General features: G+C 38.1%; 1 protein-coding gene across 3 annotated transcripts in view; it reads right to left on the minus strand.

Annotated features, from left to right (window-relative positions):
• anapc1 (anaphase promoting complex subunit 1) overlaps positions 1-17665 on the minus strand; it is a 299392-nt gene that overhangs the window by 136190 nt on the left and 145537 nt on the right. For all 3 annotated transcript variants that reach the window (XM_051925424.1, XM_051925423.1, XM_051925425.1), the window contains exons 27-28: positions 14321-14439; positions 692-963 (exon numbers count right to left, since the gene is read on the minus strand). In XM_051925424.1, coding sequence (XP_051781384.1) covers positions 692-963; positions 14321-14439 — 391 coding nt within the window. The remainder of the gene's footprint in view (positions 1-691; positions 964-14320; positions 14440-17665) is intronic.

The following is a 17665-nucleotide window of genomic DNA, read 5'->3' on the forward strand; positions in this document are numbered from 1 at the left end:
TCAATACTAAAATTTTGACTTTGGTATCAATTCCAGCTTTCAGTACCAGTACCAACTGTGGTACTTGCTCAGGATACAGATTTTCAGCCGTCATTGATGGTGCTGAAGTGTGTGGCAACTACCACAGTATGACATAATTTGCAAGTACATTTTTCTGCTGCTACAAATTTGTGTCAGTATGTATTTCACAGCATATGAGGTTTACTCTTCTTTAGTGGTCTGAGGTGCAGGCACAAGCGATAGGTAACATTTACAAGGGCACTACTTGTTGTACCATCTTAGTAAACCAGTTACAATACCTACAAAAGCAGAGCTTGATTATTATCTCACCCAAAGACAAAAATACTTTATTATGCCAGTAAGTGCAAAGTGACATAATTTTCATTTATTTTTCTTCTGTTGGAAACAGGCTGTATTTTAAATGATACATTATATGTATAGTTTACAAATTGCCTTTGTTTCTCCCCATATACCCTAAAAATTTTCTTTCACTTACTAAATCAGCATTAATGCTACTTTACTGTTGTCATTGGTTAACATTTCAATCGAGACAAAACCAAAACTTGTGCTTATTATAAATGTATTTGGTGTGGCAACTCATCAGAACAAACATCTTGACCAGTAATCCTTGAAATAAAGACACAGTATATCAAAAACAGTATAAAGATTGAATTATTTTACTTTGACTAACCTTGGTAAGGTAGTCATGTATGTTCAAGGTGGCTAACTTTGTAAGATGTTCACTGAGTCCCAGAGCCATCAGGAAACCAGCATATTCATTAGCAAGCTCTGCATTCTTAGGCTTGTTATAAGCTATCCATGCTGAATCAATCTGGGAAGCTGGTGCAATCTTTAGTCCAGCAGCCACACCATTATGGAAGCTAGACCAGTTAGCCATATTGGGAGGAATATCAATATTTCCACTATTTAAATCTACTGTTGTATTTCTTGGAGAAGCACGACCTGAAACAGAAAAAAATGTATTTATTTTATAAAGTAAACAGTTTTTGCTGCTATGAGATTTAACACAATACAATATTTAAATAAATGTGTATATTTATTAATGATGACAAAACATTTAAATAATTTCAATGTACTAATTTAAAAAAAAACACCTTAAACTAATCAAGAAAATTCAATGATTTCATATCATTTCAAACTGAGACCTGAGCAAAAAAGATCACAGTTTTTGTTGTTAAGTACTAGTTTTTATGAAACAAACATTTAATAGTAACATTGTAACACATACTGGGCATCAATAGGAAATAAACTTGCCATTAACATGGTACTATATATAGCGTGGTGCAGTAGTTAGTGGTGCTGACACATATTTCCAGGCATATGCGTTTGAATCTCAACTCGATTAGTATATGTGCAGAATCTGCACAGTTTCTAAGATTTCACAAGTGTTTTCTTCCTAAATTCCAACAATGAGCAGGTTACATGGTTATTGTAAGTTAACTAAATACGAGTGTACTTGTTAAGTGCATCATGTCACAAAATTACATTCCATTAAGGGTTTGTTGCTAATTTGTGATTCATGCTACTGTAACAGAAACCAACTCCCCACAAACAACAGGCTTACAAAACGTAATGGAATGAAACAATGACAAAAATAGATAAACATTTTATATCTATAGAAAGGGCGGCACGGTGGCGCAGTGGGTAGCGCTGCTGCCTCGCAGTTGGGAGATCTGGGGACCTGGGTTCGCTTCCCGGGTCCTCCCTGCGTGGAGTTTGCATGTTCTCCCCGTGTCTGCGTGGGTTTCCTCCGGGTGCTCCGGTTTCCTCCCACAGTCCAAAGACATGCAGGTTAGGTGGATTGGTGATTCTAAATTGGCCCTAGTGTGTGCTTGGTGTGTGGGTGTGTCCTGCGGTGGGTTGGCACCCTGCCCAGGATTGGTTCCCTGACTTGTGCCCTGTGTTGGCTGGGATTGGCTCCAGCAGACCCCCGTGACCCTGTGTTCGGATTCAGCGGGTTGGAAAATGGATGGATGGATGGATCTATAGAAAGTACAACTTAAAAGTAGAGGTGGCCCCTGGTTTTTGAACAAATTCTGTATAGATGTTAGTACCTTGATTTTGTATTTAAGTTGGAACTTGTACTGAAAATGTTCATTAAAGGAAATAAACAAAAATGCATAATATTGGGAATAAAAATGCAGATTACTTTAAATCACAAATAATTTAAAATAAACTGGTTATGTGAACTGTACTGTCCTTGTGCTTAAACATCATACTGGTTTTATAAATAATAGAATAAAGCTGTAAAAGGCATCATGATGGAACGAAATACCATCAACTGATGAGTGATCTCTTTGTTCATGATTGCACCTCCCAGGATATACACATAGTTCGCTAGAAATTACATGTAGCCAGTTCTACCACTTAGGAAACATTAAGCTGCTGATCAAACTGCTCACCCATGACTGAGCCTATTGCAAGGTTATACATGCTGTCAAGTAACATTTGGTGACACATACCATCTTTGCTGAGGGTTAGACTCCCAGCGGTACATGTCCTGAGATGACACAGGTCCTGCCAAATTTTGAAAAAGTTTTGCACAGATCCTCTAAGTGAGAATTAGATTTTTTCCAATTTTAGATAATATATGACATCAGTTACCCACTGATTTAAAAGAGGTGAGTTTGCATTCTTCTAGTTGGGCAAAATAAGTCTACGTGCCAATAGTGAAGTAAAGCCAATCACAGTTTGTTTGTCCTTCTCCACTTTAAGCCCATCTGGAAGTACACCAAACACAGCTGTTAGTGAATTAGGAGGGATTGTCACACCAAGGCTGTCTGAAAGGCATTTAAAGATTTTGGTCCAGAAAGATGTTAATTTGGTGCAAGCCCAAAACATGTGGCCCAATGAGGCTGGAACTTGACTACAACATTTGCAGGTTGGATCTTGCCCCGGAAATATTTTAGACAATTTTAAACGAGACAGATGTGCTTGATGTATAATTTTTAAGTTGAATAATTGTATGCTTTGCGCATATGGAGCACAAGTGAATTCTGTGCATTGCTACTTTCTACTCCTTTTCTGAGATATTGAGTGAGAAATCCTTTTCCCACTGTACTCTGGGATCTTTGAAAGGAAGGGACTTTAAAATGTTTTTATATATTACAGAAATGCTGTGTGAGTCCTGAAGAGTGATCAATATGTTTTTCCAGAATAGAGATAGGTGGGAGGTGAGGGAAAATCGGGCAGGTTTTATGTAACAAAGTTCGTAATTTGAAGGTAGCGAAAGACATGTGTTGCTGGATAATTAAATTTGGAGTGTAATTGTTTGTAGGATGCAAAGATGTTGTCTATGTACAGATCTCTGAGTGATTTAATTCGAATGTATTCCAGACATTAAAAACTGCGTATGTTTGAGAGGGTGGAAAAAGATAGTTCTCGTGCAGAGGCACCACACAATAGCTTGTCTATCTTAAAATACTTCCTACATTGGTTCAATATTCCGAGCGAGTGAAGCACAATTGGGTTGTTAGTATATTGGCAATGGCTTGTACTTATTGGGGTACAATGTAAGGAATATAAAGAAGTACTGCAGGAATTTATTTCTATTGTGGACCAAGCCTGTGTTTGTTCATCTATTTGTGTCAATGTCCAGGTTTTTATAGTTTGTATATTTGCCACCCAGTAATAAATCTGAAAGTTAGGTACAGCTATGCCAACCTGCCTTAGGTCTTTGTAGAGTCACTCTTTGGATATGTGGATGTTTTGAATTCCATATAATTAAAAAGATGATTTATTGATGTATATTGGAATGCTTTGAAATAGAAAAAGAAGCTTAGGAAGTATATTCATGTTGACAATGTTAATTCTTCCAGCTAAAGTGAAATGGAGGGTAGACCACCTATGCAAGTCTTGCTTAATTTTTTCCATGCAGACAGCAAACTTTTGCTGATAAACAGCTTTATGTTTATTTGTGATATTCATCCCTAGATATTTAAACTGATGTACGATGATAAAAGGGAAGGTGTCCAATCTAATATTGTGTGCTTGAGAATTCACTGGAAAGAGCACACTTTTGTTCAAATTAATTTTGAGACAAGAAATCTTTTGGAATTCTCTTAGTGCTGTTAGGACTGCAGGCACAGTATTTTGTGGATCGAATAAACTGTATACAGTACCATATCATCTGCAAAAAGAGAAATTTTCTGTTTATGTCCTTCTCTGATAATTCCCTTTATCTCATAAGTATTTCAACAGTGAGCTGCCAGTGGTTCAATGGCAATTATAAAAAGCAGTGGTGACAAGGGACATCCTTGTCTATTACCATGTTCTGGTTTAAAGTAGTCTGAATTAATGTTGTTAATACAAACTGAAGCTTCTGGACTGGTATACAGTAGTTTGATCCATGCACAAATGTTTGGACCAAACCCAAATTTCTCAGAAATGGTGAAAAGTTAGTTCCATTTGACCATATCAAATACTTTTTTTTGCATTCAACGATAATAAGATCTCTGGGGTGTTAGACTTTGTGGGTGAATATAGTACATTAACTCTTTTAGGGCTAATTTGTTTTTTGTTTCTTTTCTCCCAGGGCTGAATATTTTTCCAAAAACTAACATTTTTTAAAAAAAAAGAACACAAAGCAATTGTTTAACATATCAAATCAACAAAAAATATTTACTTTTGACAAATGTTACTGTCTTGCAAGTTGTATGAGCCTGCATACTATATGATTTCACATACATATCACATACATTTTACACAGCAAAGTCCTGCAAAGTCTGATCTCGCTCAAAGCAGCCAATTTTAGTCATTGCCACACTGCACTGCTTACAATATGTGTTGCTTTGGTGCCTACTTTTCAATTGTCTGTTGCTGCACATTCTCACATATATTGTTAGTGTGTACTGTAGAGAGACAAGTCACCCGTTTGCCATCGTGCCATGCCACTGCCACCAAGTTTTCTGCCCGTATGAAAACTGTATTGTCACCTCTTTTAATCTTCAGCCTGTCTGGCTTCAAATGTGAAGCCATGTGTCTCCTGTTCACCCTCACAATGCCACAAGCTCCAATTCCTCTACTCTGTAGCTCCATGAACAATTCTGGGCATGTATAAAAATTGTCCAAATGTACACAACATGACCCAAATGTTCATAGCCCTGAAGCAGCTCCAGCACAACCTGACTTGTCAAGGGACAGTTCTCTCTTTGAAAGAAATACTTTCCTGTATATGTAATTACTTTCAGGCAGAAACCAGTATATCACCAGTTCTGTCCCATCTCTATTTGTAATGCCACAACACCATTTATCTCGTCTTTTGTTGTGGGTTTCCACTTTGAAAAACGAGAATGCGAAGCAAGCGCAGCTCGCGATTCAAAAAATTTCTCTGCCTACCTGTTTGTCTCATCTGACAGTAGCTGAAAAGCAGCATCAGGATTGAACAGCCTGAAGTAGTCCAGCAGCTGGTGATCTGTCGTGTCTAACAGCAAGCCATGCCGTCTTGTGTAGTCCGGTAGCCAGTTCGGCTCCCACGGATCAATGTCTGGGTATTCCTCCCACGCGAACCTTGCCATAGGTGCATCGGCTGCGCAAATGCGCTCAGCTGGCAGCCGATCAGTTGGTGCGGCATCGGCTGGTGTCCGATCAGCTGATACCGTCTTCTCACTCTCTTGCTCATTCTCCTGATTACTGTCAATAAAATCCGATTCTGAAAAATCAGAGTCCGACTCAGCGATAATGCGCAAAACATCGTCTGCCAAGTGTTTTCTTTTCTGCACTCGCTTCGCTCCCTTGTGACATGTCGATACCATCTTGCCTTTGTTTACATTTCGCAACTCATGCACACGCAAGGATTAGTTGCCGAGTCAACGAGTCTAGCATTCCTCCAAGCATAGAGGGAATGCCTGTGACGTGACAGTGAGTTTTGTCGCCATTAACAGCTGATTGTCGCCCTCTATCCCTGGATGTCGACTTTGCCCTACAACCCCTCCTGTAGACAAAAGTCGACATCCGCCCTAAAAGAGTTAAACATGCGTTGAAGACTGGAAGCTAAGTGACTGTCTTTAATAAATCCAGTTTGGCCTTGTGATATTACCAAAGGAAGCACTTTCTCAATCCTTCTAGCTAAGACTTTGGAGAATATCTTAACATCATTATTCAAAAGTAAGCTTGGTCTGTATGATGCACATTGTAATAAGTCCTTATTTTGCTTAGGAAAGATGGTAATTAAAGCTTGACGAAAAGTTTGAGGTAGAATTTTATTGTCTCTAGCTTCTGTAAATGTTGCTAATAAAGGGGGAGCTAGCTTGAGATTTTTTTATAGAATTCAGCAGGGTAGCCATCAGGGCCTGCTTCTTTCCCAATCTGAAGTGAATTTATAGCATCTAGTAATTCTGATAGTACTGAGAGTATCTAGTTGTAGTATCTGTAATGCATCCAGAAATGCATTAGGTTGTGTCTTGTCTTCTTTAAACTCAGTAGAAAATAAGGACTTATAGTAGTCTCTAAATGTGTGTATTATATTTTTATGGTCAATGATTCTGCCTTTGTCTATGTTGGTAATTGCTGGGACTGCATTGCAAATTTCCTGCTTGTGGATTTGTTGAGTTAAAATTTTATTATCTTTCTCTCCATGTTTATAGTAATGATGTCTTGATTTAAAAATGAGTTTTCTGTTTCTTTAGTTGTGAAGAGGCTGAGTTCTAAATGCTGAGCCTGCCTTTTCCTATAAAATGCTTCATTTGGACACCTGGCATGTTCTTGATCTATTCTGGAAATTTCACTGATTAGCTCTGATACCTTCTTGGTTTCTAATTTATGTGGGTAAGATATGAGATAATCTGTCCTGTTAAGAAAGCCTTCAGAGTTTCCCAGAGACTTCTTGCAGAACCCTCCAAAGATGTATTTGTCTCTAAAAAAAAATCTATTTGCTTAGATTTGAATTCTGTACTGTTCTTGTCTGTTAACAAAAGTGGGTTAAGATGCCATCTGCGAGATGTGTATGTGGGGCATAATGATTTTAGCTCCATGAACAAAGGGGTGTGGTCAGAGATAATAATAGTGTCACACATACAAGATATAATCGTAGGCAAGAAATTATTATCTATAAACACATAATCAATTCTTGAGTAGCAGTGATGCACTGGTGAGTAGAAGGAATATGCTCTTGAGTTTGGGTTTAGAAATATCCAGGGGTCTAATAAATTGTGATCAGTTACAAACTGTGTAATGGCAGGAGACCCATCTAGGTCTGTATTTAAAACACAATTCAACTCCCCAGCCATTACAATTTTATGAATGTTCACATTAGGAATGGATGCAAATACATTTTGGATGAAGTCCCTATCATCCACATTGGGTGCATAGATATTTATCAAAATCACTTTTCACTTAAATAAATTACCCATGACAATCACATATCTCCCTTCAGGATCAGATACTACATCTGTTAATACAAATAAGATTGTTCTATATACAGTATAAGAATTCCCACACCTCTAGTTTTCTTTGTAAATTTGGAATGGAATATTTGGCCAGTCTAGTCTCTGTGCAGCCAAAACTGATCCTTGCTTAAAAAGTGGGTTTCCTGTAAAAATACTATTTTAGCGTTTAGACCTATTAGTTGAGAGAATACTTTTTCTCTTTAATTTGTGATTCAACCCTTTAACATTCCAGTTCACAAAGTTAACTGGTCTTGAAGATATTGCTTAAGTTTTGTTGTCATTTTGTAGTCTTACAATAAGACAGCTTTGACCTTAATTTCCAGTTTTCCCAGGAGTTATTTCCATGAAGCCTAATGTTATGTTGGCACTTGTAGTTAAAAAGATTAACAGGATAGATTAGAAATAGCTTGCTCTCTTTTTTCTCCCTACATGAGGCTTGAACACACTTCACAAAGTCCCAGTCCTCAGACATACCACGTCCAAAACAAAACAAGCCCCCCAGCAGTGGCTTATAAGGATTAAAATAGCGATATCTACTGACAGTACAGTCCAAATACTATAAGCATAAAATACAATCTTGAACCGTCTTGAGAAAGTAAACCCAGGGAGTAATGTTAAACAGTAGCCCTGGATAAGCATAGTAAGCCCTAATACAATAAACCAAGGGTACGATGTTAAAAAGCCTCCTTAAAAAAAGTACACATACAAACATATACATACATACAGTCATATGAAAAAGTTTGGGTACCCCTCTCAGCCTGCATAATAATTTACTCATTTTCAACAAAAAAGATAACAGTGGTATGTCTTTCATTTCCTAGGAACATCTGAGTACTGGAGTGTTTTCCAAACAAAGATTTTTAGTGAAGCAGTAGTTAGTTGTATGAAATTAAATCAAATGTAAAAAACTGTCTGTGCAAATATTTGGGTACCCGTGTAATTTTGCTGATGTGAATGCACGTAACTGCTCAATACTGATTACTTGCAACAACAAATTGGTTGGATTAGCTTGTTAAGCCTTGAACTTCATAGACAGGTGTGTCCAATCATGAGAAAAGGTATTTAAGGTGGTCAATTGCAAGTTGTGCTTCCCATTGACTCTCTACTGAAGAGTGACAGCATGGGATCCTCAAAGCAACTCTCAAAAGATCTGAAAACAAAGATTGTTCAGTATCATGGTTTAGGGGAAGGCTACAAAAAGCTATCTCAGAGGTTTAAACTGTCAGTTTAAACTGTAAGGAACGCAATCAGGAAATGGAAGGCCACAGGCACAGTTGCTGTTAAACCCAGGTCTGACAGGCGAAGCAAAATACAGAAGCGGCATATGCGCAGGAATGTGAGAATGGTTACAGACAACCCACAGATCACCTCCAAAGACCTGCAAGAACATCTTGCTGCAGATGGTGTATCTGTACATCGTTCTACAATTCAGCGCAACTTGAACAAAGAACATCTGAATGGTAGGGTGCCTTTGTCCAGAAATGGCTCCATAAGCTTTATGACCACAGACTCGGAAAGTCTTTCTCCCGTGGGACGACTGGGATCTTTTCCTAAATAAGGAGTGGCATTGCACATGTACTTTGTCTCCAAATCTGCCGCAATCCAAAAAGGCAGAACCGTAACAACAGACAACTTCTTCACGTCACTTTCGCTGGCTAATAGACTGCTGCACCGCAATACAACTCTGCTTGGCACCATGAATAAAGTGCGACGGGAACTTCCACCTGCAGCTAAAGTCAGTTCAGTACACGAACAATTCTCCACGCTGGTGTTTAGATCTCCCAGTGCCATGCTGACAGTGTATGTGCCCAAAAAGATGAAGTCTGTCTGCATTCTCAGCACAATGCACCATGATGTGGAGATTGGGCAAGATAAAAAAAAAAAAACAAACACGGTCACAGAGTACAACCACATGAAGGTATGCTAATGAAAAACATATTAGTGTGACGAAGTATTCTGGTGCTCTTCTGGTAATAAAATGATTTCTTCAAAATGTCACATATATTTGTCTTTCTTTTTTCCCCAGCGTGGCGTTGACATCATGGACCAGAAGGCGCGTGCTTGTTCAGTGCGCACAGGAACACGCAGGTGGCCGGTTGCTGTGTTGTACAACATCCTTGACCTAGAAGCGATGAACGCAAACGTATTGTATAAGGCATGCACGGGGTCCGCTGAGAAAAGAAGAGTGTTCATGGCTCACCTTGCAGAGGAACTTCGTCGTCGCTTCTTACAGGAAAAGGCGATGGAAAAGGAAAAGATGATACAGCGTCAACAAACTTCCGTTCTAAGACCTCAGCTTCCCCCAGGGAAGAAAGTACAGTGTCAGGTGCTCATTCACTGTAATAGGAACCATAGCACAGAGAGGTGTGTACACTGCAACAAGTACACATGTTGTAAATGTAGGAATGGCGGACCTTGGGTGTGTGGGAACTGTTAATATTTGAATGTGATGATTTTATATAGCACGGATCGGAAATCAGCAGTTCTTAACATTGCACCACGCAAGCTGTTGTATCAACCACTAACTGTAACTTGCTTTCTTTATTCTTCGGTTATAGTCTTGAATAAAAGTGCACTTTTATTTATGTGAAACCAGCTGTGTCAGATGGGGTTGTATGGATTGATTCTGAATGTGACTGCGAGAATGAAAAGTGAATTAAAAAAAAAAAAAAAAAAAAAAGCTAACCTTTACCAGTATCATAAGTTACACCGCCTGTTACAGACTGAAATCAAATTTATATTGTTATTCTAAAATTGTAAGAATAAGAGCAGTTAATTTCTCGAAGTAGAGTCGTGTGGAATCGAACTCGCCACCCTCTGAGTCCCAGTCAGGTGCTGATACCATTACGCCACCGCGGCAGTTGCAGTAAGAAAGTCAATGTGGCATGCTAACGCGGCTTTTTTTTTTTTTTTTTTTTTTTTTGAATGAAGGCGCACGTGTTCTTTTATTTGTACCTTTTGTGAAAGTGTTTCTTTGATATATGGACTTCAGGCTTCATACGTTATATAGTTTATGCCTACATTTTGTCATTTACTATTAGAATATGAAAAACGTTTCTGTTTTAAAAATGTGTTTGCACAGCCAACTATAGAAATGGAACACACATGAAATGCGTGTATTCCAAATAACGCTAGAATTATTTCCACTGTAAAACTCCACTTCAATCCCAGGTAATCAAATCAAGGCAAGGCTTGAGCTAGGAGAGAAGTTCATTCTAAGTCGGTGGGGGGGATGGAATAGCTGGCTGCTAGTAGCTTTATCAGCACATTTAGATGACAAAGGACTCTGGCGGAGTGGTGCAAACGGATTTAAGACGCGATTTAAGGTGGGACGGATTTACGAGTTTTTTCGTAGGCTCTGGTAATTCTAGTGTTAATGTCTTCCAACTGAGCGTTAAGTGGTCTAAGTTTACTCTCAAACTTAGATGTATTTTCCTGTATTTGTTCCTTAATTTTTTCTAGCATACCTAATTGCCTCAAAGCGATTATTTTCTTGGTCTTTAATATCCTGAAGCAGCTTCTTGTCTGTCTTGTGTATGCCCTTTATTTCCTTCCTTATATCATTTATTTCTTTCCTTATACAGTGATCCCTCGCTATATCGCGCTTCGCCTTTCGCGGCTTCACTCCATCGCGGATTTTATATGTAAGCATATTTAAATATATATCGCGGATTTTTCGCTGCTTCGCGGGTTTCTGCGGACAATAGGTCTTTTAATTTCTGGTACATGCTTCCTCAGTTGGTTTGCCCAGTTGATTTCATACAAGGGACGCTATTGGCAGATGGCTGAGAAACTACCCAACTTACTTTCTCTCTCTTCTCTCTCTCTCTCTCTCTGCGCTGACGTAGGGGGGTGTGAGCAGGGGGGCTGTGTGCAGCTGCTTCCTGAAGGACATGCTGCACGGAGCTTCGCATACTTAAAAGCTCAAAGGGCACGTATTGATTTTTGACTGTCTGTTTTTCTCTCTCTCTCTTTCTCTGTCTCTTCCTGCTCATGACAGAGGGGGTGTGAGCTGCCGCCTTCAACAGCTTTGTACCGGCGGTGCTTCGCATACTTAAAAGCCCTATTGATTATTTTTTTTTGACTGCTTGCTTTGCACTCCTTTGAAAAGGAAGATATGTTTGCATTCTTTTAATTGTGAGACAGAACTGTCATCTCTGTCTTGTCATGGAGCACAGTTTAAACTTTTGAAAAAGAGACAAATGTTTGTTTGCAGTGTTTGAATAACGTTCCTGTCTCTCTACAACCTCCTGTGTTTCTGCGCAAATCTGTGACCCAAGCATGACATTCTAAAAATAACCATATAAACGTATGGTTTCTACTTCGCGGATTTTCCTACTTCGCGGGTGGCTCTGGAACGCAACCCCCGCGATGGAGGAGGGATTACTGTATCTTTCTTTAAATCATTCTTAAGCTCCTTTATGTCTTGAGTGGTAGCCATTGCGGCAATCATTACCTTCAGCTTGGACGGATCGTTTTGGTCTTCTCCGCACTCCACTGATGAAGAGGCAAGCCCAGTTGGAGTCAATGTTTCCAGCTCGCAAGGAGTAGTTGACAACACGGAAGCTAAGGCCATTTTCAGTTTCATTGGATCTTCTACAATCGATTAGCTATCCTGGCCTGATTCGTTTGTACAATTACTCCCTCTTTCACTCTTGATTGGAGACGATGCAGCAGCATCAGGTCCCAGGAAATCTGTGCTTTTTTCTAGCTGTTCCATGTTAGTCTCTGAAAGGCTGTACCTTGAGCTTGGACTTGATTCCTGTCTAGGCTTGGATGAATCTCTTTTTCTGACCGGCCATGTTTATATATGCTTGCATATACTGTAATTGAGCCTCCTCGGGTTGAGAAAATACAGGATACCGTGGGATGATTAAATAAAAATAAAAAAAAAAAAAACAAAAAGAAAAACACCACAGCTAACGGAGTTCTGCTTCAGACATCCATTTCCCGTAACGGACGAGACCAACCCCAGACTGCACATTTTTTATGCTTTTCAGAATTACCCTAACAAAAAAAAAATTGTATCTAAACTCCAATAATAATTGAAGATGAGTATGAAACATATGCAATTTTTTTTTGATGAGCCATTATCAAAAACTATACAAACATTTTAATCCAGAAAGGAATAGTGCATCCTCTAGCTTCTATGATGTTAAGTAAATTTATCCTATAGCCGGTCACAGCTGTTTTTTTATAGGACCTTTGACTATTCCTCTCTGCTAAATTGTTTCAGTTAGTCCAGATTAGCTGTCTGCCTTGTAAATACAGTCTGCTTCATGCCTTTCTGAAAAACTTCTGAAAAGACCCTTGTACAGGTTATTTGATTTTTCTCCAGTCTGAGATCATCTAAAACATCACTTTGGGTGGACTGGGATTCTTTCATCTGAGCAAAATAAGTCTTTGTGCAAGTAGTGTGGTATAAGATTTACAACACATCTTTCATAGTACACTTTAATCCCATCTGGCATTACTCCAAAAAATATACTATTTTTCTTTAAAAGATGTTATAAATGATTTTAAATCCAAGGTTTCTGAGCGATGCACAAAATATTTTGCCCAAAATAATTATAAAAGTGCAGGACATTCCCCCAAAATGTGACTTATTAAAACAGCACTTTGATGATACTCGTCATCTCCTGGGTATATCTTGTACAAGATATATGTGAACAATGGGCAATTTTTAGTTAAATTATGATGTGCTTGCCATATATTGAACTAGAGTATATTTTATGAATGTCACAATTCCATTGCTCTTCTGAAATGCTAAGTCTTCATTCAGACTAACCAGTATCACCTCTGGAATAAATTTATGTGAAAGAAAACAGAAGCCTAGTAAGTTTCTCTTGACAGAGTTTCTAACCTTGCATCATTATTGTCACTACCTGTTTAATGGCTTCCAACCACATTTTATTTGATCTGAAATTGTGCCTCATCCACTCCACCTTCATCTTGGAATCATCCTAGTCACAATACTCCAGATGCGGCCTCGCCAGTGTGTTATTAAGCTTGACATCATATATCATACTGAATAATGCTCTAGCATGGGAAGTAGAGAAAAAAGTGGATGTCCTAATAACAATTGCATACAGGATAGTCAATGCAGGGTTATGGGCAGATTTGTTAATCTGGTCTAAAACAGCTGAAACCATCATAATGCTCGATTTTAACAGTTCCATTGGAAGAATGTGTGGAGTAATTGTTTGAGCAAAAATTCTGCAAATATCAGATACTGCTTAATGAGTGTGTACAAATGGATGGAAGGTGAAAGTCCGTGGCACTGGAGGCCATGCAACACATGAAGATATATAGCACAAGGAGACAAGAAACAGACAGTATTATAATGTTTGTGGCTTAAATAGAAGAGCAATGGATTAGCCACTTGACTGGCACAAGCTTCAGAAGATGTTGTAATAATGCCAAAAGATCTAATATAGAAGGGAATCACTTGAGGATGAGACAGACAAGTTATATAATCCAGCTCTATGTAAGTACTGTAAGTCTCATGTCATGTGAAGAATGGTTTCAGTCTGATTACACAAGTCATCTTTTAGAATTTTGTCCTGGAATATTCTACCATGTATACTAGAACCAAATATTTTTCTAAGAAATGCATCACCACATCATTGATTTGTCTACTGCAAACTTGTATGGTTATACCAGTTTCTGCTTCAAGATGGTACTTGCTTGGTTCCTGGCACATTGATCCCATGTAGTCTAATCATATGCATAGTGTGGCCTGAGGCAATTTAATGTTTTTATGGTGTTACAACCTTTTGGATCAACTAGATCTTGCACAGTTCACATACTATTCTAAAGAACATATCAAATAAATCTTAAAAATAAGTGGGCGAATAAAACTCGGCAGAAAAAAAAACTGTAACTGCACCTACACTTAAAATAAACATACATACCAGTAAGATTAAGCTTTGGAATTGGAAGTGGTTCTGTTGGCACAGGATGATAAGAAAACAATGTAAACATCCCTCTTCCCACAGGGAGTGCCATAGTTCGCTGACAAAGTTGCAGCAGTCTACAATTTAAGAACAATATTACATTTTTTCATTTTAAATGATCATGGATTAAAAAAAAACATAAGGCAATAATATTCATTATAAATACAAAATAAAAACATGCAATTTTAAAAACATATACAACTTCAATAATAAGAGCAAATAACACAAAAGCATACAAAGATTCTGTATATATGATGTATGAGATTGTTACTTTGACATTTTTTTTTCCTATAAGTTCTTTAAGTTTACAACTCTCCAACTTGGTATAAGGAGGTTAGTAAAACATGTAAAGGTTTTGTGACTTAATTGTCTGGTTAAGGCACAGAGACATTTTTTTTTTAAAATGGAAAACTGATAAAAGCATTTTATAATTTGAAATCATTTAATGTTTTTGGACACCATGACCATCATCAACATTTTCATTTTATGAAGAGTCAGAAAATAAACGTGCTGCAGACTGAGAGCACACATAATTAGAGTTTAGAGAACATGCTTTCAATAAGGAAAAAAAAAAAAAAATCACACAACCTGTAAAGAATTCATTACATTGTTATCTGAAATGGCAACTGCTATTTCTGTTGTACAAATGCATATTGTATTATGTAACTTGAAAAACTTGTCAGGTACTGCTCAAATTATCACTAAGAGAAAGTCAATCAAATTTTGATTATTTTAGAAAGAGACATAACTGCCTGCAAAATGCAGGATGGTGGGCAAGGTAGGTGAAGAGTGTCTGCCAATTTGTGAAAAACTAAACATACTGATGTGTTTTTGTATTTATTCTATATTTATTTATTTAATCTTTTTTAGTTTATATTCACAGCTCAAAATACCTGACATTGTGAAAATAATCCAGTAGTAGAATTAGAATTTAAAATATTTTTGCCCCTTTTTCAATTTTTCTATGTCTCTCAAAATATGTGGTTGAAATATCATGTTCTTTTTGTTCTTAACATCAGCCTTATCATACATATTGCATACCAGGGATTTTTCCTGCCTTGCATGCAAACCTGCTGGGGTAGGTTCCAGGTTTCCTGCGATCCTGCTCTAGATAAACAGGTTTAGATAATGTATATATTGTTCTTAATCCTTTCTGTCATTTTGTGGCTGTCCATACTCCTATTACCTGCTCTTACTCTGCTCATTAAGGGTTCACTATTCTTATGCGTGGGCTATTCAAGTCTCACTACTCCTAGCCTTCACACTACATGCTTGTTTTTCTTTGTTTCCCTCAATACAGCTAGGTTGAGTGTGCCCACTGATTCAATCCACGACCCTTGATCTTCCTAAGCCCCCATGATTTTCATGATCACACTTGTCAGAACACAGTAGAATCTATTTTCTGATTTTTTTAGTATCTTTTCAGGCCTACAGGTAACAAAATTCTGTCTATAAATTGAGATCAATATGGCTGGTAGAAAATAAAAAGCCAAGTCTGGGAGACTTTTGAATGCAATATTGAAGGCATTCATTTTAAGCACATTGTTTTGGAGCGGGATATGTTGTGTGGTATAGACATTTAGAGTCAAATTCACCTACATTTCATTACAAATTGGCCCATTCTGGGCAAAAGGAAAAGATAAAAAGTGCAAACAATCAGCACACATTTGTTCAGCACAAATGACAGAAAATGTTTTTAAAATTATAAAATTGTTCATATTCAGTAAACATATTCAAGAAATGACATATGGGATTGGATAAGCTTCTGGGACTCATTTGGGAAACCATGCTTAGGATCGTCACACAGACCCAGTGTCTGCATTAGTTCAATGTGAGGAGTAAATAGTACCACCAGAAAAAGCTCTTTGCAGACAACACCCAGCTCCTGTATTGAGAGCTATGCAAGGAGTAGACTGTGGATTGCAAGACAACAAATAAGGACAAACTGCATAAGTTCTGGACTGTGCATCCTACCAGACTAGAAAGAACACAACAAGTATGCACTGTGGATTTGCCTCTAAGTATGATATCATGCCTAAAAAGCAGTGGTGCAAGTTCTCAATCACTGCAGTTGTAGGTGCTAACAACAGGACCAGCATCTGGAAGGCGCCTGGTCCAGAGAAGCTCCTGAACTTCTGGCTCAAGAAGTTCATGGCTGCCCACAGCCAACTCATGACACCGCTGAATGAAGAGGTCCATGAACCTCATCTGATGGCTTCCTACATGACCTGTCCTACTTTTTAAGGCAGGTCTATTGAAATGGAAGCCCAGGGGCCATATGTGGCACAGAAGCAACCTCCAAGTGGACAAGCCCGTGGTTTTACCAGGGCCCCAGACTGCAACTAAAATGGTCTCAAATGCTACCAAAAATAGGCTTTGGCAATTATTGTTTGTACTTAGTTCATCAGTTGTGAATGAAATCATTGAAGTTCAAACTAATTATATTGTAACAGATGCAAAAAGCCTTTTTTTTTAAAAAAAACTGTTAAGCAGATGCGCCGTTAACTTGTGTGTCGGCACAGGCTCCCTCTTGCAGATCCCTGAGCCGCATAATGATATCAGACTTGGAGACGCACACTGGAAAATATTTCTATCTACATAACGCTGCGGATGGGATGGCCATGTATTCTAAATGGTCAATTTCAATGAGAGGCTGGTTATGCTTGTGCCAGAATAATGAACAAAGGGCTGAATATGACGCAAACTGGTTATCAAAACAAAGGGTAGGCATGCAAAACATTTGAATTTCATCTGCCCATCATATAGGTCCCGTGTTATGAATATATCTGTGCCCTGTAGAATTCAGTTGTCCCTTCTGATTTGGCAGGGCACACTAAGGTGTGATTGTCAGCAATCCTTTTGTGTTCACACATCTTCACATACCATTTTGCTTTTGATTCAACACATACTTCATGCAAAATGATGGCCTGTCTGTCAGTAAACATGTATGAGCAGTCGCCTGCCTGGTGTTTCGTCACGCACAGTGATGTGATGAAGTCTGTGTTTTAAGGTTGAAGATGTAACACAGTTGCTTTACTCTGGTGCTTTGTGATTAAAGGCGGACAGTAAACTTTGTTAAAATGATATAAAAAATGCCACTTTATTAGTTGTTACTTTAATCGTTTTGGCGTGCGCACTATACGTTCTGTTACCAATAAATTCTTCAATGGGGTCACATCAACAAAGAAACATGGTAAATAAGATTTAGTTAAAAAAAAGAAATAGTAATAATTATAATTAATAATTCATTACTTGACACCAAGAACTCTGTACAAAGACATCTTAAAGACAAATCATTAAAAT

Source organism: Erpetoichthys calabaricus, chromosome 3, assembly GCF_900747795.2.
Source record: "Erpetoichthys calabaricus chromosome 3, fErpCal1.3, whole genome shotgun sequence".
NCBI lineage: Eukaryota > Metazoa > Chordata > Cladistia > Polypteriformes > Polypteridae > Erpetoichthys > Erpetoichthys calabaricus.